This window comes from Vipera berus (genome assembly GCF_964194415.1).
Source record: "Vipera berus genome assembly, chromosome: 1".
Classification (NCBI taxonomy): domain Eukaryota; kingdom Metazoa; phylum Chordata; class Lepidosauria; order Squamata; family Viperidae; genus Vipera; species Vipera berus.
Genome location: NC_138202.1, coordinates 271,600,551 through 271,626,360, shown reverse-complemented (window position 1 = coordinate 271,626,360; position 25,810 = coordinate 271,600,551). Strand labels below are relative to the sequence as shown.

Below are 25,810 nucleotides of genomic sequence, written 5' to 3'. Positions count from 1 at the left end.
TAAAACACAAAGATGTCAAATAAAAAGAGCACAAAAGCTCTATAAATCATTTATTTTCTAAATATAGGAGAAACACAATGCTGGTGAATCATTATGTATTATGATCTGTATCAGAATAAATAGAGGTTTATAATAAGAAAATATTATTTATTCTTGACTCCTTTATTTTCCTAATAAGATTATTGACATATTATGTTTCAATAATTATTTATGGTTTGATTTTTCCATAGGAAAATCTAATGTAGTAGAACAATCAAACATTACCCTGGAATGATAAATGCAGATACAAATATTAGCAGAAACAAAATATTGTTGCTTTCCAATTATATGGAAACTACCAAAATAGTAAAAAAAATGTTTATTTTATTAATTATCCAGATTCCCCAGATTATTCTTCTGTATTCCAGTAGCTTTTTGGAAAGCAAATTTTACTTAGATTTTGATAAATCCGTAAGCTTTTAAGAATACAAAGTATTCCATTCATTGGGGGAAAAAAGATAAAAAATAGTATCTATTATATGATGTCAAGTTGATTGTTTATTCCTCAGAAACTATAGGAATGACAAATCTAGAGCCAAGGAAAACTAGATTTGCATTCTTGTACACAATCTCAGGCAACAATACAAAAATAGGAACTCAAGGCAGTGGATATACCCAATACCCCTTCCTCCTATTTTCCCCACAACTATAACCCTGTAAGGTGTGTTGAGTCGAGAATGAGTAACTTGCCCAAAGTCATCCAGCTAGGTTTTGTGCCTAAAGTAGGAAAAGAATTCGCACTCTCCTGGTTTCCAGCCTGGTGACTAAAAGAATGCTCCTGTAAACAATTGTTATCACCAGCCTCTAAGAATTATTTTGTAGATTCTGGGGCAGGCATTTATATTCTGATTCCCTTGAACCATAATTTTAAAATCATGGAATCCTCCAATGTGTTCCTTTTTGATCTTTCTAACAGTGTAGTCCAATATTAAAAGATTGTACATTATTTTATTTCAGATTGGCTGATATCAATATAAAACTAGTCCATATCACCCACAAAGATCTCTTACAGTACAAATTTCATCATTCCGTTAGCTGATGAAAAGTGTTAGAACATTGCAATAAACTTATGGATGAAATATTGTACGTGTACTAATTTATTAACAAACAAACTTCTTATATCATTTTGAGAATCTAGTATAACTAATAGATTATTGACAGGATACTGAAAAATAACAAATGCTAGCTTTTTCTTTTTTTTTCCCCTGTCAAACATATTCAGAAAAACTGATGCTTCTGTTTGAGCCCAGCATATATAGTTCACATTGTAATGACCCAGAAAATGGTTTAATTTGGTAACCAGATTAAGAGTGCTATGCAAGACAATGGATATTTTTATCAAAGCGTTATCAGTCTCCAGACAAATTAAAACTCTGGGCTAGCAAAGAAACAGAAAATTATCTAACTCTACAAAGATGGGGCAGGCAGTAGAGGGGAGACAGTAAGAGGTTAGGGTAAAAAAAAATGTTTAAGACTCCAAGTAAACTCTTAGTCAATATATTGAACTAAATCAATGACATTTTGCAACTAAGGGCCCACAAGAATAGGTAATGTCTCCATTCAAAGATTGGTATAGATTTTTAGATAAAAATTTAATGTTTCTGGATTAATCAAAAAAGAATCTGTTCATCTTAAACAGTGAAAAACAATATCCAAGATTCCCAAGCTGGTAAAAGGATGGTAAAGATTGGTCTGTTCTTCCTATCAAGATTCTGAATTGAGAAATATATAGATTTACAACAGGGATGGGTGAGATTTATTGTCAGGTAAGCACTAGCAAGCAGCAATACCTCTCTGGAAAATTCATTTTAATCTAATTAGAAGACACATTCACTATTTCTTAATGTAATCAGCAGAAGGTCATGAACACTACAATCACTCTTTCCCTTGTCCTCCCCAGCCCTAACTTGGCAATTCCCCAAGTTTTGATGCTTTTTCAAACTAAAAATGGAAAAGAATCTGGATAGCATCTAAGAAAAGCTCAAGACATGAGAAATAGAAATCCTGCTGCCTGCCTTTTTCATAAAACATTTCAATTTGCAGGTATATCAGAAAGAGCTGTATCACATTATTTTCTTAAACTAAATTAACTGTGTGAAAGGAGTAAGACATTAAACTGAATCTATGAACCACAGCTCTGCATTAGAAAGCACACTTGAACTCACTTTGTTTTCTGAAATTTGTTTGGTAAGCTTTTCTTTAGAAGACTGTAAGAGAGCATGTTGATGGATCTCGTATTGTCCAATTAACTTCTCCATTTCTTGCTTCTGGTCATCCCACTTCATGCTGTCAGTCAGCATGCATTTCAGCTGATGTTGACGTACTTCAACCCCATGCTGAGTACCATCCCACTGGTTCTTAACTTTCTCCACTGAAACAGACAGAAGATAAATCTAGTCCCACGAAAAGACACTGAAAATATTGCATCATCTTCATTTTTTTACCATTCACACTAATATATTTTTTTAAAAAGCACTCAAACCAACATTGGGTCCTAGATCTACTATTATAGATTCCATTAAGTTTGGGAAGAGAAGTCAAATCTACATATATAACACACATTCCAAAATACACAATATGCCTTTCTTAGTGAAAATGGATAATTTGACAATATTATGTTGGCATTTGAATTAGTGCCAGTATCTTTCATACCAAACTATCTTACCAAATATCTCTTATTTCATCTGCTTATTTTTTTCTCATTTTTATTAACTCCCTATATATATAAAAAAAGAAAATTAGACAAAAATTCTACATGAAAACCAGATCTAACATTTTTAATTTTGTGATTTGCCAACTGTTCAAAACACATCATCTAGTAAATCTTTTTAAAAACTCACAACTCCAAGTTCCAGTTTGTTAGTCTTTAAAACCAATGAAATCCAAAGATGTGAATATAAGCAATGTCAAGCAACACTTTAAGCAAGATACCTTGCTATAGGTCAGGGGTCTCTAAACATGGCAACTTTAAAACTTGTGGACTGCAACTCACAGAATTCCCCAGCCAGCATGTTTGGATGAGGAATTCTGGGAATTGAAGTCCACAAGACTTAAAGTTGCCAAGTTTGGAGACTCCCTGCTATAGATCTTAATTCTCATTTCTTCCTTTTGCCTATCAGAATTAATCCTCCCTTCATCTTTGTATGTTAGATTCTTCCCAGTTTCACGTGGGTCATTCCATTCTGTATCTGTTGTTTTGTTAATAAATAATGTAATGATTATGTCTACCATATTATGATATCATTTTTAGTGCCCATCTCTCTAATCTTTGGTCTACTAACAAGAAGCACATACATTTCTCTGTGATTGCTGTCCTTAAGTCAGAACTTGATGTTTTGTTTTTCAGATTTTGAGCCAAGGTAAAAACTGAATCCAATTGGGGATGTCGATGCTCTAAATCACCTTCTGTTATCTGTAAAATAATGGAATAAAAATATGATACTAGTGATAGGAGTTTAAGAAAAACAAAATTGTTCAAACCCATGCTTCAGATAAGATATGATAATCTTTATTGTCATTTTTTACTGTGGGCACAATGACGCACATCAAAAATGAAATTTAGTTGCCCGCTCTCAAAGTGAGACACATACATGACACACACCCAAAACATACTACATACAACATATGTATAGACCCACACCCCTACATATACATAACAATAAAATATTAAATACTGTCCAACTTGAATATATAACGGAAGGAGGAAATATTAACTTCAAATACTAACAAAGAACTGTAACTTAATCACATTATAATCTGCATTAAAAAGCTCTGCATCATAATCTGCATTAAAGAGAAATAACAGACAGACCAATCAGAAGTCATGATCTGATGTGTTGAGATTATTGTTGCCAGAATTCCCAGGCAGTAAGGTCATGATATTTGGGAATTTGGAATCCTATAGGAATGTACACTTGGAGCCCATCAATTTAAAAAAGTTGAAATAGGGCTAACCACCTATTAGATTTGCCCAGTAAGTTTAGAGATTTTGCTCTTGCAAAGTGAAACATGAGTGGAAATAAAGCTATATAAAATTCATGTTAATTCATAGAAAGCTACAAACTTTTATACTTCCTGTGATCTCTTCCTAGGATATCAAGATACATTATTTATGTTTCTCTGCTCCAATTTTGTTCTCAGTTTTGATCCCAGGATTTAGACACTATACATCCAGAGTGTTTTAATCAACAGGGATTTTATTACAGCAGAAGATGTAATAAAATCCCTATTGATTAAAACTCTCTGATCCTCCCCCCCACCCCGCTCCCAACCTCTGGTCTCCCTCTACCCAGTCTCAACTGTCAAGTACCTGTCCTTCCATCCCTCCTTTCCCCCGCCACTCACAACTGATCAAGTTTCTTGGATGAGAAATGAAATGTTTTTGTTCTTCTTCCTCAAGGAAAAAAATGTCCAGTTGCCTTTGGAAAAAGCACTTTTTCAGACAGCGATGACCTGGATAACTGAGAATGTCCACAGACAAAGAGCAGTAGCTGCTTCTCTCTCTCTCTCTCTCTCTCTCTCTCTCTCTCTCTCTCTCTCTCTCTCTCTCCCTCCCTCCCTCCCTCCCTCACCCCTCCATATGCACACATGCATATACATATATACACATATGTATACAGACATATTTACACATGCACATGGCAAATTACTGAAAAAGGAATAGCTATTTCTCACCCTTTGCTATTAAACCAAATGGAAAGGAAAGGAATCCCTGTGGATTTTACTCCACAGTCATTGTCGACTACCAGGGGCAGTGCTCATCTCCATTTTAAGGCCATGAAATATTAAATCAAATTCTTCATCTAAAAAGAGCAGCTGAAAAGTTCTAAGATTTTCCTATGAAATTGAATTAAATATATTCCCATGAGCAGTTAAGTTTGTCCATTGCTGTCTATGAACAATTATGCCCAGATCTATCCTCAAGTTATTTGTTACTAATTGCACCCATATGTTGCTAATATCAGTAGCAAAGAAAATGTCAGCATAGGTTTCTGTAACCATTTCCCCGTTAACGTCTGTTGGCACAATTGTAAATGCCAGTATAAAATATTCTCATTTCCCCTGAAATTCAATCACAGCTTGCCTAGAGCTGGATCTCAATGATTAACAATTCTTGAGCAAGGCAATTAACCTATTTCAATTGAATTTAATTATTTTAAGTTGAATGGATGTGTGACAACTATACGTAGATAATAGTAACATTTCAGTTGAAGGTTACTCCAAAGGGGGAGAGTCCTGCATGCTTATCTGGGAAATTTTGATGCTATTGAACCTGAGGAAGTGGACAAGGCTCTTACAGCTGCTAGTTCAACCATATCTATGTTAGAGTCATGCCCCTCCTGGTTGGTTAAAGCTGTCTGGGAGACAACAAGTGATTGGGACTGGATGGTGATTAATTCTTCCTTGATAGAGGGAATGTTCCACCGGCTCTTAAGGTGGTGGTGGTGTGCCCTCTCCTTACGGGGCCATTGCTCATTCTGACTAGTATCAACAATTTTCATCCAGTCTCCAAACTCCCGTTTTTAGAGACTGTGGAGAAAGTTACCACTAATAATATTAAGACCATCAAATATCCACATCTGCTAATCCCAGGTCCTTAGGAAGCACCTGATAGGTGGACAAAATTGCCAAATCCAGTCTAAACATCTGGCTGACTGTGCAAAGAACCATAATAATAATAACTTCCAAGACTAATGTCAGCTGTCCTAGGTAAAGAAGACAGGAAACACAAGATGAACTAATTCTAGTTTATTGTAAAGCAATAATAGAATCATGCATATCTGAAGGCATAAACTTCCCACAGTTCCTGCTTGAAGAGCAGTTGGCACCCATGGCTATAAGCTTTGCACACCTTCAGGTTATGTGCCTTTTGCACCATTCCTGGACTAGAGGCTTTGCTTACACTCATTCCTATCCTTGTGACATCTCAAATGGATTACTGCAATGCCCTCTATGTCCCCTAGAAAAGTAGTCAGAACTTCAACTAGTGCAGAATGCAGCTGCACAGATAATGGTGTCAGATATTTGACACATGTAACATCACTGCTGCGTGAAATGAAATTGTATCCGGCGTATCTCTCTCTCTCTCTCTCTCTCTCTCTCTCTCTCTCTCTCCCACTCCCTCCCTCCCCCCGCCTCTTATACACGTGTTTGCACTTAGTTTTAACTAAGCTCAGTGGGTTAGGACACTGAGTTTGTCGATCAGAAGGTCGGCAGTTTGGCGGGTCGAATCCCGAGTGCTGCGTAACAGAGTGAGTGCCTGTTAATCGTCCCAGCTTCTGCCAACCTAGCAGTTCGAAAGCACATAAAAATGCAAGTAGAAAAATAGGGACCACTACGGTGGGAAGGTAACAGCATTCTGTGCGCCTTTGGCGTCTAGTCATGCCGGCCACATGACCACGGAGACGTCCTCAGACAAGCGCTGGCTCTTCGGCTTTGAAACGGAGATGAGCACCAGCCCCTAGAGTTGGAAATGACTAGCACGCATGTGCGGGGGAACCTTTACCTTTACTGATTTTATGATTATTTGCCATCCAGTCACTTGTATGGATGAATGAATGAATGAATGAATGAATGAATGAATGAATGAATGAATGAATGAATGAATGAATGAATGAATGAATGAATTGCACACATACATACATACAAACATATAGTTAGATCCTGGAACAATGTCGATGTATTATATTATGCTGTTACTGGGTGCAGGAAAAAAAATCTGAAATAGGTATTCTAAAATGCATTATAGGTTTCCTGGGCTTCTTATGCAAACTAACAGCAAATGTGCACACTCTTGATCAAGCAAAAGTGTGTGCACCTCCTTCACTTAGCAAACTTATGCTCAGCCTGACTCTGTGAGACATGGGCCATTTTCCTCTATCAATGCTCCACAGAAGTTTCCTAGGGGCAGAGAAATATCTTAACAGAGTATGATAAAGTGTGATCAGAGAAACTGCACACAAAACATTCTTCCGCTGCTATGGAATGGATTTATATCTCAGGAGCAAGAATGGAAAAAGTCCACTGAATTCCCTCCCAATTGCTCTAAAATAAATTCCTGGGCAAGGAGGATTCAAGCAAGGAAAACGAAGCAAACAAATTTGCAGAATTGGGTGAACATTCAAAAAAACGCATTCAGTCTTTTTGACTGGTCATCGATACCACTAAAATTTTGAAATACCACTAAAAATAAGCAGAAGTATGTTCTGTCCCTAATTCTTCTTTGGATTTATTTTCCATAATTGTGAAATGCCATGACAGAATTTCATTGTACAACAACAACAACAACAACAACAACAACAACAACAACAACAACAACAACAAAGAACAGGGAAAGGGATTAACAAGAGAAATATTCTGAAATGTTTTCAGGCTTTCCAAAAAAAAATAGTTTCACCTCAGAACATCACGTACTTTCATGCGTGCAATCATCCGATTGATTTCTTCAATGTTTCCAACAGTAACTATGTTGGACTTTAGCATCTGATCAATCAATGCCAACCAGTCTGCCAGTTCAGTCGTAGTCTGATCCAAATCAGCAGGTGTCGAGATTTCCAAAGGATGCTGAGTTTGTGCCACATTTTCTGAGGCAGAAGACATAAGCACTGTTGTCTGGAGAACAGGGAAACCTAAACAACCAACATAATTTGTTTGATATTTTAACTTGTACTTATTATCTAGAATTTATTTACATTGGAAAAGCAAAAACAACAACACAATACCTCTTGTATAGTTCATATTAGTCCTCTTGTATCTCTATTCTACATTAACAGTTTGAAACTGTCAAGACTTTACTGTTAAAGGATAGAATTCTGAAAATAGCTTCTTTCCATATGTCTAAATTTCCACCAATTCACCTTTTAATCTAACCTCTAGATACAAAATAGTACTAGCAAGATTGCTGCTGTCATTTTTTTTTTTTTGCAAAATCTCAAATATTTGACAGCTTAGCGAGATGAGAGAAATTCATTCCCTGATTATCACACTCAAAACAGTTCTGAAACATTCGAACACTAAGTCAGCAGTAAGCTGCCAACGAGGGTAAACTTTGCAACCTGCTGCTAATCTTAATTTACTATTTAGGAGAAGAAGAAAAAGGAATCAATTGAAAATGTTCGTTTCGCAGTCAAAGAAATGCCACTGATTTTCATAAGCGAGACTTACTGCCTGATCCTCTAAATCATGCATATGGAAAAACACACAAGTGCTAATTTTCAAAAGTGCAACAACAAATTATTTTCTCTTGTTAAGCGAATACATTACAAGTGCATTTTTCAAAATACATTTTATGCTCTTTTATAGTAAAAGTATCCTTTGTCTCCAAGATCAAAATAAATAGATATATCACATCTGCTTCTTTATCTACTTTAAGTTTTACTAAGATGACAAAAATATACCCAAATGTTTCTCCAAAGAGACAATTTCTGCTCAAGACTTACCAGAAGACTTTGGCACAAAATGCTGCTGATGAACATATCCCTCCAGTTCTCTCAATCTGGTAGGTGCTTCCTTGAACACCTAGTGTTGTGGGAGGGGAAAATAATGTTTATATTCCAAAGGCTATGGGTACCATTGCACAATATTAGGCTACTACAGACAATTGTGGGCAGGACAATTAATCTTTCACTAAACAGCCTACAGATGATCAGGGGGTTTGCAATTGGTCCTGAAAAGGGTCAGGGACTTTTTCATATAGATGCTCTATGGCAGAGGTCCCCAACCTATGGGCCGCGGCCCACTACCAGGCTGAGCCTCGCGCTGGCACTAAGTAAGCTAGTAGCCTTGCGCCAGCACTAGCAGTCCCATTTGCGGAGCGTGCATGCTTGCGGCCCCATTCGTGCGCATGCACGTGCAATCACATTGGTTTGTGTGTGCATGTGCGCATAAAGGTGCCTGCCCCTCTCTTTCCCACCGGGCCCCCAACCCAGAAAAGTTGGGGACCCCTGCTCTAAGGAGCATCAATCATTAATACCATCTTCTTCTGCAGTTAAGCATTTGAATGGTTTAATGAACTTAATGGAATTCATTAGATTTAAAGGGAAATTCCCAAAACAAATATTCTTCCTGAAATTATAATTTATTGGATTTATATCACAACTTTCCTCCAGGAACATCATGTAAGTTGCTTACATGTTATTTTCCCTTCATGTTATCCCAAAAATAATAATAATCATAATAATTACTCAGAATAGCTAACATCCTTTGACAATATCTTTAACATCACCAAATAGAAACATCTGCCCATCCCAGGTCCTGGGGAAGGACTTGATAGCTGGATAAACAATGCCAAATCTAACTCAACAGCTGGCTGACGGTAGGACCAACCAACATACAATTGTTGGTAGATTGGACAATGAGAACGATTGATTACAAATCACTCAGTGAGCTTCTACAGCTGTGAGTAGATTAGAACCTGAGTTTTCTCAGTCCTCCACGAACACCATAAATACTATATCCTAGAAATGCTCATATCTGCTTCAATTTTACTTTCCCTTTAAGCCTACCACACCATACTTCACCATATGCTAAAAGTATTCTTCTAGGATATATTTTTGGGCACTGATCATTCCACTTCCACCAGTTTCATTACGTGGGCCTAAGAATTTTTACATTACTCAACAGTGTGATGTTGATTTCAACAACATGTCCCAAAATGAAAAAGCAGGCAGATGAAGTGTGGTATATGATCCCTGCTATTTTCTTGTGAACCACCTAGAGTCATTACACGCTGGGCAATGTTAAATTGAATAAAATAAATAACTGCAAGATTACATCAGAATGCAGGTGAGGGTTATGCGTCTGAATGCTCGCACTAATAAAAAGAGAGTACGTATACAGCAAACCTATCTACAAGATGACGACTACTTCAGAGCTTTTTTCTATGCCTGTTAGGTTTTCATTTTTCTTACAGGGAGCTAGGGAAGTCTTGTAACAATGCCAAAGTTTTGTGGGTGTGACTCTGACAGTTGTTGAAGGAGAGAAAGAAGGCTTTGGAAACTGAAATTTCAGCTGAATTTCAAAGGACAGTTGAAGAAACTTAATATAAAAACTGAATGTTGTGGAAATATACCACAGCGTAGAAGTGTTTTAAAATTATTTTCAAAGATAGCTCCATCTGAACATATACATAGTGCTGTACACCAGGGCTTTTCAACCTTTTCACCCATTGTACCACTTTTAGGGTAAGGCAATGTCCGAGTACCACCAATTGCCCAGCAAGGTGTCAAAAACTTGACACCCCCCCCCAAAAAAAGGAAAAAAATGATAAAGTACAGGTAGTCCTCAATTTACAACAATTCGCTTAGTGACTGTTCGAAGTTATGACGGCACTGAAAAAAGTGACTTATGACCATTTTTCACACTTATGACTGTTGCAGCATCCCCAGGGTCATATGATTTACATTCGGATGCTTGGCAACTGATTCATACTTATGACAGTCACAGGATCATGTGATCACCTTTTGCAAATTTTTGACAAGGAAAGTCAATGGCCGGGGAGGGGAACATCATCACTCAGGTTGCAGGGTGCCTGTGTGGGAGGGGGAGAATCCATGGGTCTCTGGTGGAGGGGGTGGGACTGGGATGGGTGTCTTCCTTCCTCCCTCTCTCCCATTGTCCCTTCCTTTCTTTCCTCCTTCTTTGTCTCTTCCTCCTTCCCTCCCTCCCTTCTATTGTCCAGCGCTATGCCACCCAGACCCCAGCCTGGAAAAAAAATCATGGACTCTGCCTCCGGCTGCAGCTTCTCCTCCAATTGGTCCCGCTTTCCCTGCGCAGACCAAACGGGAGATCCGCTCCAGGTTTTTGAGCCAGCCTGCCCGCCCGGTTCCCAAGTCAGGTGTGTCCTTAGGACTAAGGGGCTGCTCCGGCTGCTGCATTCCCCGCCTGCCTTTCAAGTCGGGATAGACTGCAGCTGCTCTTCAACTTTGGAAGGAAAGATCCTGGAGATGCCTCTGGGAGACGCTGGAGAGGCAGCCGAGCCAACTCAAGGTCCCTCTTGCTGGGCACGGTGCCAGCTGACTCCCCTGCCTGCTCTCTCTTGCCAGGAATCCTCCTGACTGGCCGCGAGGAATGCGCATGGCAGAGGCGCTGCTCGGGGCCGGAGGGTGATTGCACATATAAGCAGGACAGCCAAACATGGCTAAGGAGCTGCTCGGGGCTGGAGGGGAGGCCGGGCAGATTGCAGACACTGGCGGTGGTGCCGGCGCGGAGGGCACTTCCGCGTGCGATCACCCTCCAGCCCCGAGCAGCGCCTCGGCCATGCGCATCTGTCCCGCTCGCGTGTACGTTCACCCTCCGCGCTGGTGCCGCTGCCAGTGCCCACAATCTTCCTGGCCTCCCCTCTCTTTCCTTCCTTCCCTCTTTGTCCTTCCTTCCTTCCCTCCCGTTTTCCCTACCTTTCTTCTTTCCTTTCCTTTCCTTTCCTTTCCTTTCCTTCCTATCTTCCTTCCTTCCTTCCTTCCTTCCCTCCCTCCCTCCCTCTTTTGCAAGAGGCCAAGCAGGAATGAAGCAGCCCTCGGGTCTGCGCTGCCACAAGCGCCGGTGTCACCTGGGCTCCTGCCCAGCTCATTTGCTTGCAGGGAAGGCCTCTGTTACCGGAAAGAGGCTCAAGAGGAAAAGGGGCAGCTGGGGATGCCCTGAACTATCTCATGTTCACCTGCCCGCTTACCAGAGCTGCGCACCAGGATCGAAAGAACCACAACCCGTAACGGATGGCGGCATTCATGTTGAGGCCACTTGGAAGCGTTTTTGTCTCTCCTGCCATAACCGCCCCTCCTGTCTCTCTCACCCGCCCCCATTGCAAAATAACCCAACCCTCTGCGGTGGCCCCCACAGCCTATTGGAGAGCAAGAGCCACGGTGGCATGCCCTCCCGCTCAGTGCGAGACTTTAACAGCATCACCCAATTACAAGCCGCTTCTGGACTTCAACTCCCAGAATTCCTCAGTCAGACATGTTGGCCTGGGGATCGGTTTGGAGGTGCGGAGGGGAGGGGAGTGGCTGAGGGCTGCCCGTGTGACCTTGAAGCGGCCACCTTTGGAAGTACCTTATCACCTTACCGGTAACTGGGTGCCTTGGACAGGGCCGCGCTTCTCCCAGGGGGTGGGGCGCCCAGGCGCAGGGCCAATCAGGAGCCCTGAGAGGGGGCAAGCACTGGGAGCCATAGTTGAAGGCTGAAATGCCTTCAGTTGTAACTGCTTGCACGTGTTTGTGTGTGTGAGAGCAGGGATCAATGCTGCTTTCCAGGTGATAAGTGCTTCTTCGGGGCTCAGCAGACACGCCGGGATCAGTGCTGCTTTCCAGGTGATTGGTGCTTATTTAGGGCTCAGCAGAAGCACCAGGATCAGCGCCGAACTCCAGCTGGAGCCTGGCACTGATCCTGGTGCTTCAACTGAGCCCTGGCAGCCCCGAAGAAGTGCCAAACAGCTGGAAAGTGGTGCTGATCCTGGTGCTTGAGCCCTGGCAGCCCCAGCGCCAGGCCACCACCTCCCTCCCAGCTTCCTCACCGGCTGGGGCTGCCACCGGGAAGCCTTCGATTCGCCGGGAGCTCTCAGTGGACTGGAGCCCATCGGTGGAGGTCAGGGTCGGCCGATCAGCTGGCGACTCCGTACGGCTGGCCCTGGGGAGGGGAGGGCCTCGCTCTGAGCCTACGCTCTTCATGCGGGTTAGGGTTTTTGCAGGCTGCTGCCAAGCAGCATTTTTTCTGCAACCAAGTGAGCTGGGAAGGAGCGGAGTGAGGGGGAAGGTAATGCTGCGTACCACCAGCCCGGTGCTCGTGTACCACCAGTGGTACACATACCACCGGTTGAAAAGCCCTGCTGTACACAAGAGGAAATCATGAACTATCATTTCTGTAAATTTAAAACAATGCAAATTTCATTAAGAATTTTAACACTAACTTTATCAAATAAGTTGCCTTGGTGGAGCAGTGGGCTAATGCCTCCTTAAGTAACACCAGCTGCCTGCAATTAGTGCAGGTTCGAGTCCCACCAGGCTCAAGGTTGACTCAGCCTTCCATCCTTCCGAGGTAGGTAAAATGAGGACCCAGATTGTTGGGGGCAATAAGCTGACTTTTTAATAATGCCACTGGGGGGGGGCGAAAGCCCTAATAAGCAGGCATATACATAGAATGAAGGCTATTGCTAAGCACATTGATTTGTGCTTTAGATTGTAAGCCGCCCTGAGTCTTCGGAGAAGGACGGGATATACATGGGATTAAAAAAAAAAGTTATCCAGTTCTGTCCCAGAGTCACAACGAACAACTATCTTGCATGAACACAACTAAAGGAACAATATTTAATGCATACAGATTAAAATGTATACCTTCTTCCATTTAATATTCAGGGTCTTCAGTCTATTAGAAATATTGTCTCTTTCCTGAGGCCCAATGCTTGTATTTGAAAGTACCTCTGCTTCTTTTCTATTTAGCCACTTAAGTTTCTCTCCTTGTATATCCATTTCCTTAATCAGACCCTAAATGAGTAAAGACAGTGTCACTCATTCATTAAAAAATTATCTCTATATATAATCAGGGCAGTAATATGCTTCAAATTCTAAGAGCACAAAAAAATCACATTGTGGTATTGACGACAAAAATTCAATGAAAAATTTATTCTGAAGCAAGTTCCAGGTTCTATGGCTACAAAAACGTAAGCAAACAATATTTAGTGTCATGAACAGATTATAAAATAAACCATAAGTTTATTTATCATAACACATGACATTAAGCTAAAACAGAAAAAAATATATAGCTTAGTTATTATATGGAAATCATGTTTATGTATGAGACTTATATATTATGCTTTTGATCCAGTGGTACCAACCGATGCTTTGAGTAGTCCTAAATGTTATTCAACAACAACAAAATGGAACAGGATAGAATAAATAAAATGCTTAATATTTTTAATGTTACTTGCCATTAATTCTTGTAAATTCTCTTCATGACTGATTGCAGGTTTCTCATCCAGGGAATTTTCTATATTTTCCACCCAGCAACTAATTTCTTCCAGTTTTCTTGTGAAGTCTATTAATTGCTGATTTTTTCCTTTCAGTCTGAATCAAAGTCCCCAAGGTGGAATATAAAACAAAATCACCATAAATATTGAAATAAATGTAAAAGCAAAATATTCCTGCTATAGCTTACTAAGCGGCCTAGAAATGATACCGTACAATATTAAAAATAAGATTGAATGAACCATATGCCTTAATGATGCAAATTTCATTAAATGATTCCATTTCATATGCAGAAAGGTGATTTCATGCAGAGAAGTCTTCAAATGTAGGCCTTAGTTTTTAAAAGATTTTTATCTCTTCAATATGTTGTAGTCTTAGGACAACATGAAAGAAAATTTCAATGAATTGACACATTGCCTTCCATCAGATTAAGAAAATTTATGAAAACTATTTTTTAATTATTATTTTTCATGAAAAAACATTTTCATAATATTCTTATAAATAACTCAACATGGCAAGCGTATCTAATATTTATTCCCTTTCCTACTTTCCCTGCAACAATACCCTGTGAGGTGAGTTGGGCTGAGAAAGAGTGACTGCAATCATCCAGTTGGCTTTCATGGCTATGGCAGAACTAGAACTCAGTTCCTGGTTCACTAGCCTGGTGCCTTAACCACTATACTACACTGGATCTCAACTATATTAATATAGTTTTGATATTACTGTGTACGAATATGGACTTTATAGTAGGTATCATTTAGGAGGAAATAGTTTTGAATCTCAGTGCTTTCCAGCATACTTGTGTTACCATTTTATGTTAATGCAAAATCTGTTTTTAGCTCGATTTTGTTCATTTTGGATAGAAGACTTCTTCAAATTTATTAACCACCTGCCTAGTAAGAAGCACTCAAGGAAATTTCCAACAGTGATTAATAAAATGTGATTCAGAATATTCTTTCTTCAATTCAAACACTCCAAAGTAAATTAAAAAATCATGTAAGTTAATAATTAATTCAGATTCCAAAGTATGGAAAATATAAAAGAAATGTATGTTATAAGAATATTAATGTATCACTAATATTATATTATATTATTACTATTATATTATAATCAGTGGTGGGATTCAGCCAGTTCACACCACTTCTGCAGAACTGGTAGCTAAATTTGTGTTGTCCAGGCCCAGAATGGACTTCCGGAAGCAGCATCCACACAGAGAACCGGTTGTTCACATATTTGAATCCCACCACTGATTATAATGCTACACTACATTATGCTATGCTATATATTTGATTTAAATAAATCACATTTAGAAACCACACATCTAATTCACAGAGTGATTCTGGAGAGTGCATAGTATAGTAACAGCTATGAAGCTGTTTTAGGAAACTGCCTTAGGAAACCTTTTAGAAAAAAGATATGAGAAGTTTCTCTTGGTGAAAATCCACAAAATCCAAACTTTAAAGAAATTTATCTCAACTGCTACTAAGGTAACCTCAAATCCTGAGGGGTCTTATTACCTCTGTTGCCTTTCCATGATTTCAGCATTGATGTTTTTCCAGCGTTTATACAGCCCAGCTAGTTTTTCCTGCAGGAAGTTTCCATCTGTATTGGAGAGTTTCTGGATTATTTCCTCTCCTGTTCTATTCAGTGTTGAGAAACTGAGCTTATGGCTGCTGATTCCCTCTTCAAGTTCCTGTTGAAAATGCATATATAGGTAGTGTTTTAGTTTTGACCCAGAATATCTGCATCAGGTATTCTACTGCAAGAAGATGGATTTGTGACAACTGCTGTTCATGCATCTGGACTGGACCTCATTTTTCCTAATCTATCTGTGGTTCATTTGTTTTTTTTGTTTTTTAGAAAAAAAGCCAGAGAAGTATTACTACTAGTAGTAAAGACCATTAGTTTGGGTTCCATGTATCTCTTCCTGCAAGGGATGCCTATCTGCTTCTAAGCCTTGCCCAACATCCTGATTCTTCTCTTCAATATTCTCAGTGACTACATTTGAGTTTCTAACATTGCAAAAACCTTCTCCTCAGTCACAAATGCATTCTCCCTCTCATTCACACACAGACTTAACCTCCACAAAATAAAGGTCCTGTCTTAAGCTTCATTTGAGGTGAAAGATAGTTGTCTCTACTAGACAAGACTTTCTCAACAGCAGATTTCAGCAGAACTGAAATCCTAGTAAGTGTGTTTAGTATAGCACCGTGGTGGCGAACTTATGGCACGCATGCCACAGGTGGCACGCAGAGCCCTCTCTGTGGGCACACGCACCATCGCCCCAGTCCTAGGCCTTCTGCTGGGTTTTATAAAACCCTTTTTGCTTTAAAAAAAACAAGTTAAATCAATCAATGAATCAATTTCAACTTCTCGCGGGAAAAAAAGTTGGAATTGATTGACTGCACTCTTTAGTCCCACCCAGTCTGCCATTACCACCACAGCCATGCCCACCCAATGGGCCACGCCCACCCAACTGGCAACACCCACCCAATGGGCCACGCCCACCCAGCACCCGACGATACATAAGAGGGTTTTGAGTTGCAGTTTGGGCACTCGGTCTCTAAAAGGTTCACCATCACTGGTATAGCACCTCTCTCCAAATGAAATGAAGGCACTGGTTCCTTTACTTTTTTAAAATTCACTCTATTCGTTTCATCAGCATCCTTGGAAGCTATACGAATGATTTCTCGATACAATTCATGTGGTCGACTTTATATGTTTTAATAAGGCTAATCAATGCACTCAAGCAAAATGCGATGGCACAACCTTTGAAACACAATGGTAGCCCCTTTGATTTACTGGCAGTTCCCACAGAAGTGTAATGTAATAAATATATGCACAAACCCTTGAAGCAACCGCACTGGGCTTTAAAAGCAGGATCAATGTACTTTGCAAAGCAGCCCTTCAAATGCTTTGTACAGCTCCTAGATGCCAACATTACAAAGTCTGACAATTACCTCTTTCTCCTGTGACAAAAGTAGAATTAAAGGCTCTGACTAGAGCCCTGGGCTTAATACACAGTAATCAATTACCTGCTGGTGTATCCTGGCTTTTTCTATATCCAGGCTACCATCTGGCGCGTGGGCTTCAACCAGCAACCCTTCTGCTTCTGTTAGCCACTGTGAGAGATCATTTAGATCACAATGGAACTGTCTCCACTCCTCTACAGACTTATCAAAACAACTACATGGAATAAGAAGAACAGGAGAAAAATGTGAAAGGTATTTCAAAAGTAAAACAAGATAATTTTGCACTACAGAATGCATATATGGTAAGACTGCAAAATAGTATATATACATGCTATGAGCGTGTGCGTGTGTGTATGCTGAAGACAACAGATGCAATTTTGGCAGATAGTTTATTTTGGCTTATTTGTGAGGAAAACAAAGATATTTAAAGCCCAAATTTAAAGGAAGCACTATTCATAGTTTTGATCCATCCGTTTATAATTTCTAACAAACTCATAAAGTTGCAGAAAGAGAGTGCCTAAGCATACAGGCAACCTACAAAGCTTAATTCTTATTTAAAATCAGTTTGTCTACTTTGAAGCAAATGTACCAAGATCAACTATAACTCTGGGACACATGGATCATAATAAACTAGTCCTGCAAACTGAAATTCCAGGGAAAAAAATCATGTTTACAGATTCAGCCACAGAGTTGACCCTTGTTCACTCTTCATACGGTCAAATTTCAGAGGAAACTAGGTTGCTAATGTCAGGGAGAAAATCAAAATCTCCCTATCAGAGGGCGATGAACCGTGGTTCATTTGATGCATGATGAACATCAGGTAAAAAATAAAGAAACCCCAAGGCATATATTCTACTATAAAACTTTTAATTACTTATAAAAGCAAAGAAAGACTCATGACTACATGCTCTCACCAGATAGCACAAAGAGGGGGGGAAAGTGACAGCTAAATATGTGAATGTATGAATATTTATGTAGCACACTTTTCCAAGTGGAAACCAAACAAGAAACTTAAGCTTCTTAAGGTCACTGGTGCAATTCACCAGATTTACAAGCAATAGTAACAAGCTAAAACTAGATGATGATCCCAGTAAGCACCAAGAACAGATAATACCCTTCGTCAAAGAGTAAGCCTTCCACTATACCAAGCACGTCAATCAGCAGAATATTTCAGTGTGTCTTCTATCATTGTTTTTCAGGAAACAATACTAGAGATAAGTGCCCATGACTAAAGCCAACAGACACTTCATCTGTCTCCATAGGATCTAAAAGAAATATTTTCTCAATGCTACCTGATAAGGCAAGCTACTCAGATAGCTCCGCTACAATCTTTCATCCTCCCTACTAGAAATATAAAGATGTTTTTCCTCTTCTTCTTCCACCTCCTGCTATTACAGGGAGTGCAGAATTATTAGGCAAGTTGTATTTTTGAGGATTAATTTTATTATTGAACAACAACCATGTTCTCAATGAACCCAAAAAACTCATTAATATCAAAGCTGAATATTCTTGGAAGTAGTTTTTAGTTTGTTTTTAGTTATAGCTATTTTAGGGGGATATCTGTGTGTGCAGGTGACTATTACTGTGCATAATTATTAGGCAACTTAACAAAAAACAAATATATACCCATTTCAATTATTTATTTTTACCAGTGAAACCAATATAACATCTCAACATTCACAAATATACATTTCTGACATTCAAAAACATAACAAAAACAAATCAGTGACCAATATAGCCACCTTTCTTTGCAAGGACACTCAAAAGCCTGCCATCCATGGATTCTGTCAGTGTTTTGATCTGTTCACCATCAACATTGCGTGCAGCAGCAACCACAGCCTCCCAGACACTGTTCAGAGAGGTGTACTGTTTTCCCTCCTTGTAAATCTCACATTTGATGATGGACCACAGGTTCTCAATGGGGTTCAGATCAGGTGAACAAGGAGGCCATGTCATTAGATTTCCTGCTTTTATACCCTTTCTTGCCAGCCACGCTGTGGAGTACTTGGACGCGTGTGATGGAGCATTGTCCTGCATGAAAATCATGTTTTTCTTGAAGGATGCAGACTTCTTCCTGTACCACTGCTTGAAGAAGGTGTCTTCCAGAAACTGGCAGTAGGACTGGGAGTTGAGCTTGACTCCATCCTCAACCCGAAAAGGCCCCACAAGCTCATCTTTGATGATACCAGCCCAAACCAGTACTCCACCTCCACCTTGCTGGCGTCTGAGTCGGACTGGAGCTCTCTGCCCTTTACCAATCCAGCCACGGGCCCATCCATCTGGCCCATCAAGACTCACTCTCATTTCATCAGTCCATAAAACCTTAGAAAAATCAGTCTTGAGATATTTCTTGGCCCAGTCTTGACGTTTCAGCTTGTGTGTCTTGTTCAGTGGTGGTCGTCTTTCAGCCTTTCTTACCTTGGCCATGTCTCTGAGTATTGCACACCTTGTGCTTTTGGGCACTCCAGTGATGTTGCAGCTCTGAAATATGGCCAAACTGGTGGCAAGTGGCATCTTGGCAGCTGCACGCTTGACTTTTCTCAGTTCATGGGCAGTTATTTTGCGCCTTGGTTTCTCCACACGCTTCTTGCGACCCTGTTGACTATTTTGAATGAAACGCTTGATTGTTCGATGATCACGCTTCAGAAGCTTTGCAATTTTAAGAGTGCTGCATCCCTCTGCAAGATATCTCACTATTTTTGACTTTTCTGAGCCTGTCAAGTCCTTCTTTTGACCCATTTTGCCAAAGGAAAGGAAGTTGCCTAATAATTATGCACACCTGATACAGGGTGTTGATGTCATTGGACCACACCCCTTCTCATTACAGAGATGCACATCACCTAATATGCTTAATTGGTAGTAGGCTTTCGAGCCTATACAGCTTGGAGTAAGACAACATCCATAAAGAGGATGATGTGGTCAAAATACTCATTTGCCTAATAATTCTGCACTCCCTGTATTTACTCAGCCAACCATCAGCAGAGACTGCTTCAGCACTTGGCTGGTTTCTTTTTTCATTGGGGGAAAGCCTTCCTAAAAATTTCTGGATAAGATAGTGAAGACGGTAAGAATGCAAGCATAGAAACTCCAGTATTTTTTTTAAAATCCCATTTATATCCCGCCCTTCTCCGAAGACTCAGGGCGGCTTACAATCTAAGAAGCACAAATCAATGTGCTTAGCAATAGCCTTCATTCCATGTATATGCCTGTTTATTAGGGTTTTCGACCCCCCCCCCAGCGGCATTTTTTTTTACAAAGTCAGCTTATTGCCCCTAACAATCTGGGTCCTCATTTTACCTACCTCAGAAGGATGGAAGGCTGAGTCAACCTTGAGCCTGGTGGGACTCGAACCTGCACTAATTGCAGGCAGCTGGCGTTACTTAAGGAGGCATTAGCCCACTGCTCCACCAAGGCTCCATCTGTCCCCCTACTTCTGTTTCATAAGCAACATTGTGAAGTATTCCATCGTTCATTCCAGGGGCACTGCTTTACCAGGCATGAATGTCCATTACTTGGCAAGGAAAAGGAAAAAGAAGGACAGAAAAACACTCTTTCCTGATATAATCTGCCAATTTAAGGAGAGGATATAGAGCAACTGAACAGGAGGAAAGTGAACCACCTGTAACAAGGGGAAAAGCTGCAGGAAAGTCTTACAGGGATCTTGCCTAGAGACACCTCATTGTTCCACTGCTCCATGGGTGAAAGGGAGACATTACAATTTTCAGGTCATTGCAGCTGGAAAAAAAGTGTTCTTCCTCAACAAAATCTGCAACAAAATCTTCCTATTAAGGAAAAATATTCCACATAGAAAACATAGCTTTCTATGTCATTATTTAGAGATATATTTTTATTCCCAATTGTGAGGTACATATAGCTACAATTGAAGCAAACTGTTTTTGTATCCGAAGCTGACAGAGAATTCTTCCATATTACAAAAGACTTATTTATACCAGTCTTGGCTTTAAAGTCTTGGCTTTAAAGAAGCTGACTTTCTTTTAAGTACAAATGCAAAATAAGATACATTATTTATGAGATTCAAGAACTGTCTTATCCAGCAATTAAATCAGCTAGGAAATCTGCTTGTTGTATTTCACCGATTGACTATGAAGTTTAATTTCTCTTTTAAAATGGGAAGGTTTGGCTACTTCATTGTTAATTTAATAAGATCATTTGAGTTTCCAAATGAATGATGGGGCTTCAGATATAGTCACTGCACAAATGTCTGCAAATACTGAGGATTTTTTTCCCCTAAGCCTGCAGCACATGAAGAGCAACTGTGAAATAATACAAAACTCTTCAAAAATAAGTTCAGATGACGATGCTAGGGTCTGATGCAATTCTACAGGTGCTGCCTTCAAAACTAGAGAGAAAAAGATCGAAAATGCAATGAAAAGAGTGTACAGGATGTTTCTGCAGATTCCTATATTCTCATGAATTAATTGGCCCACATTCTTGTGACTTTAACAGAAATGCTAATAAACAGAAGTCTCAGCTGGCTAAAATTTCTCTTAAAAAACATCAAATGCTAAAAGAGACAGAAAGAAATGTCTAAGGTGCAACAACTGATTTGCTTTGTAATTTCCAGAGAAAAAAGAGGTTGAGAACAAAGGATTCAGGTTTTTCTCCATTCCACGCTATTCATAAAGTCATGAACATGATGCCACTTTAATTTTCATTTTTAATTTAATATATAGTTTCCTCACACCACCTGAATTAACACTTCTTGGTTCCTTCCCTGCTAGCTTGCATAGTTGTTTGCCAAGTAACTTTGGCAAATAAATAATATTTTATAAATGTTTTAAAATGTTACCCTGTTTATATCCAAACTTAGCACAGCTGGTTTACTGTATACTGCAAGGAGAGTAGAGCTACAAAATGGCTATTACCTGATTTATTCTCTTCTCCGCCTAACTCATCACATTTTCTTGGCGAAAAATTGTAAGTACAAAGTATAGGCCATCCTTTTACTTACCATTTGCGGTCATTGTACATTCTGTTTATTCGATCCCATTCTGCATTAAGCTGGGTTAGTGAATCTTCTATATGAACAGCTTCAGGTCCAGATGCTTCTAGTATAACATCAGGTTGCTTTTCATGAATAACTGCAATCTGATCCTCTAATTTATCCAACATATCTTTTATACTCTGTAATACAGTAAAACAAAAATACCAGGCAGAATTAGCATCCCCTCAAAGATAACTGCCAGCTGGAGACATAGAGCATGATTAGATGGCAACAACCATCAGTGTGTGTGTGTGTGTGTGTGTGTGTGTGTGTGTGTGTGTATTTGTATCTATCTCTATACACACACACACACACACACACACACACATACACATTTACATCTTTCATCATTTGGCTCATGGCTTAGAATGATGCACACATGTACGTCATAAATGGTTTACTTTTGGCTCAGCATTATAAACAAACTAGACTATTAAGGCTTGTTCAAGAAACAAAACCATGATGATCTTAGTGACTTTGGAAGCCAAACCATGTCTCCCAGATTAGGGAGTACATAATATGTATCTAATATTAAGTACATAATGCATGATTATTATTTTTTCTATTTTATTATTGTAAGCCACCCAGAATAGCCCCACGGTGAGATGGGCAGTAAATAAATTAAACAAATAAAATAAGAAATAAGGAACAAACTGGAAAAATCCATTAAGTGCAATCTCAGCCTTATAGGATGTGAGCCCTTATAAGTATGTGTATGCCTATAAATGTTTGTGTGAATTTTGTTTGATCTGGCCCAATACAATTTTCTAATAACTTAATTCACAATGGTCTTTATCTAATTCCTTCCCATTCCTTTTCAAACTTTTACACTGCTGACCAACGTTTAGTTTATTAAATGAATTATTTTACATTTCCTGAATCTAACAAGGAATAAGATTGGTGATGATTCTAGAAAAATTAGATACAGGTTCTTATAAATCAAGACATACCCAAGACCGAACCTGTTTTTTAAAGTCAGAAAGTGTCTTGAGGTGTAATGTCATGCACCAGAGTTAAAACATTTATTGAAAAGAATGTTAATGCTCTTTTATGTTTTGAGTTCTAACATTAGATTTCAGGTTCTTGTACCTTTAATGAATCTTCTTGAGTAGAAAAGTCTTCATAAATTGCTGAATGAAGTTCTGGAGCATTTAGCAAGAGCTCAGCATCAGCTATAACCAGCAAAATCTTGTTAATTTCAACCAGGTATTCTGCAGGGAATGGAGATTCCCTGGTCATTGGTGAGTGAGACCCTTGAATCCTCTGTGGAGCTGCCTAAAGCAAAATCAGCTTCAGTTAACTATTTATTTAAAACTAACCTCATTATAAAATAAAAGAAGGGTCCATTTATTTGCATTTCCATTATATTCTAATCTTAAGATTTAATACTATTTTTAATTAAATAATTCTTCAGATGATGCTACATTATAATTACAAGGAAGTGTTTCCACTGTGGCTAAATCATGTGTTCCCATGAATTAATTCCTCTTATCCTTTTGCTTAGCTTCTAAATATATGCCATAAATTACAATATAGTAAAACGATATTGTAATCAAACAATGATATCCTTTTCTAATTTATGTAGTTCCAGTTGCATTAAAAAAGGAAAGGATTATCGCACACTTGATTCTCCTGAAATGTATATATCCAATAATTTTTCCAATAATTTTTAGTTAATACAAAAATATCTATACACTTCAATATCTATTGCAACATTACTTACACCCAGAGGTTTCTTTTTTTAATCAGGTACCTGGGCCACAATTTCCAGTTCACAAAGTGGCTTTTCAGAATAGTACAATTGTCATAGAACAATGACCTACTGGTATATTCTCACTTGTAACTCCACCCATAGTATATGAACCAACTATTCACTGTATATTTATGAGGAAGATAACCTCAGCAAGCCTATTATTACTTTACATTTGGAAATATTACTTCTGAAATCAATGGATTTGCTAAAGTTATATAGTCTAATAAATTGAGATAAAAAATTAAGCTAAATATATTTCACAAATGTTCTCAACGGTATCAAATAAAGATGTCCATTCTTATTTAAATACGTAACAATATGACTACATAAAGAAAATCAAAACAACATGCACCAAATGCCTTTTGAGTATGTTTTACATTGCATTTCATTTTATTAAAATATTACATTTTCATACTGAAACTCATTGATCGATATACTTTTCGTATGCGTTGTTCAAAGTTTGCAAGTGATTCCAAATACCAATCCGGCCTCCGCCTGAAAACATCTAGCAAATGTAGAAAGTTGTGATTGATCTGTGATAGCAAAAAGTGGCACTTTGGAGCTCAACACTTCTATTTAAGGCTTAAGCTTATGCCAAGGAACTCCATCAGCATAACTACCCTGTCTTCCCATCGCCTCCCCATTCCAAGGTATTTAAATAACACATCAGTCAAGCCACTTCATGCTTCTGACGCATCAGATGAAATGAGTTGCAATTCATTAAAGCTTATGCCTTAAATAAAATTGTTAGTTCAAAAGGCTATTGCTAAGCACATTAATTTGTGCTTAGACTGTAAGCCGCCCTGAGTCTTCGGAGAAGGGCAGGATATAAATGGGAGTTAAAAAAAAAAAAGCTGCTACCAGACTCTGCTCAGGTTTTGCCTAGCAAATGTTAGTTGAGTTTTTATTTCCATTTTTATATCAACTTTGCACTTTTAATTGTTTCCAAGAGGGCAAATACATAATTAAAACATTGTTACATTCTGTTTTCAGGCTACTTCAATGATACTTGAAAATAAGCAAATCACATACCAATGTTACCAACACTGTGATTCACCAGTGGTCCATCCAGTCAATCACTTCTTTAGTTATCAGAACAGACTGAAGATATAATATTATGGGGCTCCTATGCCATAGTAAAGGTAAAGTTTCCCCGCACATGCGTGCTAGTCGTTTCCAACTCTAGGGGCCAGTGCTCATCTCTGTTTCAAAGCCGAAGAGCCAGCGCTTGTCCGAGGACATCTCCGTGGTCATGTGGCCGGCATGACTAGACGCCAAAGGCGCATGGAACGCTGTTACCTTCCCACCGTAGTGGTCCCTATTTTTCTACTTGCATTTTTACGTGCTTTCGAACTGCTAGGTTGGCAGAAGCTGGGACAAGTAACAGTTGCTCACTCTGCTACACGGTGCTCGGGATTCGACCCGCCAAACTGCCGACCTTCTGATCGACAAGCTCAGTGTCCTAACCCACTGAGCCACCGTGTCCCTAATGCCATAGCTACTAACAAAAGAATTAGATCTCAAGTGAAGCACTTTGAAAGATGGCTCCTGCAGCATGGCAAGGCCCTATTTCCTCATAGGGCATGATTTCTGAAGAATCATGTTTTATAACATTATACCATTATGTAAGAGAGCTACTAATGAGAAGGAAGGACTCACTGGAGAAGAGCCTAATGCTGGGAAAGATTGAGGGCAATAGAAGAAGGGGACGACAGAGAATGAGGTGGCTGGATGGAGTCACTGAAGCAGTAGGTGTGAGCCTAGATGGACTCCAGAAGATGGTAGAGGACAGGAAGGCCTGGAGGAACATTGTCCATAGGGTCGCGATGGGTCGGACACGACTTCGCAACTAACAACAACAACAACAACAAGAGAGCTACGTTTTATATTATGATAAAGATTATCTAATTGTAGATTTGGACGCCCAGATGCTGGTGATAAACAATAATAGAGGCTAATCTTTATGACATGATTTTTGAGCTTCCATCTGGCTAATTGCTGTGGGAAATATAATACTGGAGGTGATGGCTCTTAGGTTGTTCCCACAAGGTCATTCATTCAACAAGACACACAGTTACTGCTTCAATTGATT

At 39.3% G+C, this 25,810-nt stretch overlaps 1 protein-coding gene across 5 annotated transcripts in view; it reads right to left on the bottom strand.

Annotated features, from left to right (window-relative positions):
- The window catches only part of UTRN (utrophin), a gene marked incomplete at its 3' end in the record, with an annotated part of 377,026 nt that overhangs the window by 211,892 nt on the left and 139,324 nt on the right, over positions 1–25,810 (bottom strand). For all 5 annotated transcript variants that reach the window (XM_081313934.1, XM_081313935.1, XM_081313936.1 and 2 more), the window contains 10 exons: positions 23,055–23,240; positions 21,933–22,105; positions 17,024–17,174; positions 15,506–15,681; positions 13,952–14,087; positions 13,359–13,508; positions 8,478–8,556; positions 7,453–7,667; positions 3,334–3,451; positions 2,205–2,410 (listed from right to left, as the gene is read on the bottom strand). In XM_081313934.1, the coding sequence (XP_081170060.1) occupies positions 2,205–2,410; positions 3,334–3,451; positions 7,453–7,667; positions 8,478–8,556; positions 13,359–13,508; positions 13,952–14,087; positions 15,506–15,681; positions 17,024–17,174; positions 21,933–22,105; positions 23,055–23,240 (1,590 nt within the window). The remainder of the gene's footprint in view (positions 1–2,204; positions 2,411–3,333; positions 3,452–7,452; positions 7,668–8,477; positions 8,557–13,358; positions 13,509–13,951; positions 14,088–15,505; positions 15,682–17,023; positions 17,175–21,932; positions 22,106–23,054; positions 23,241–25,810) is intronic.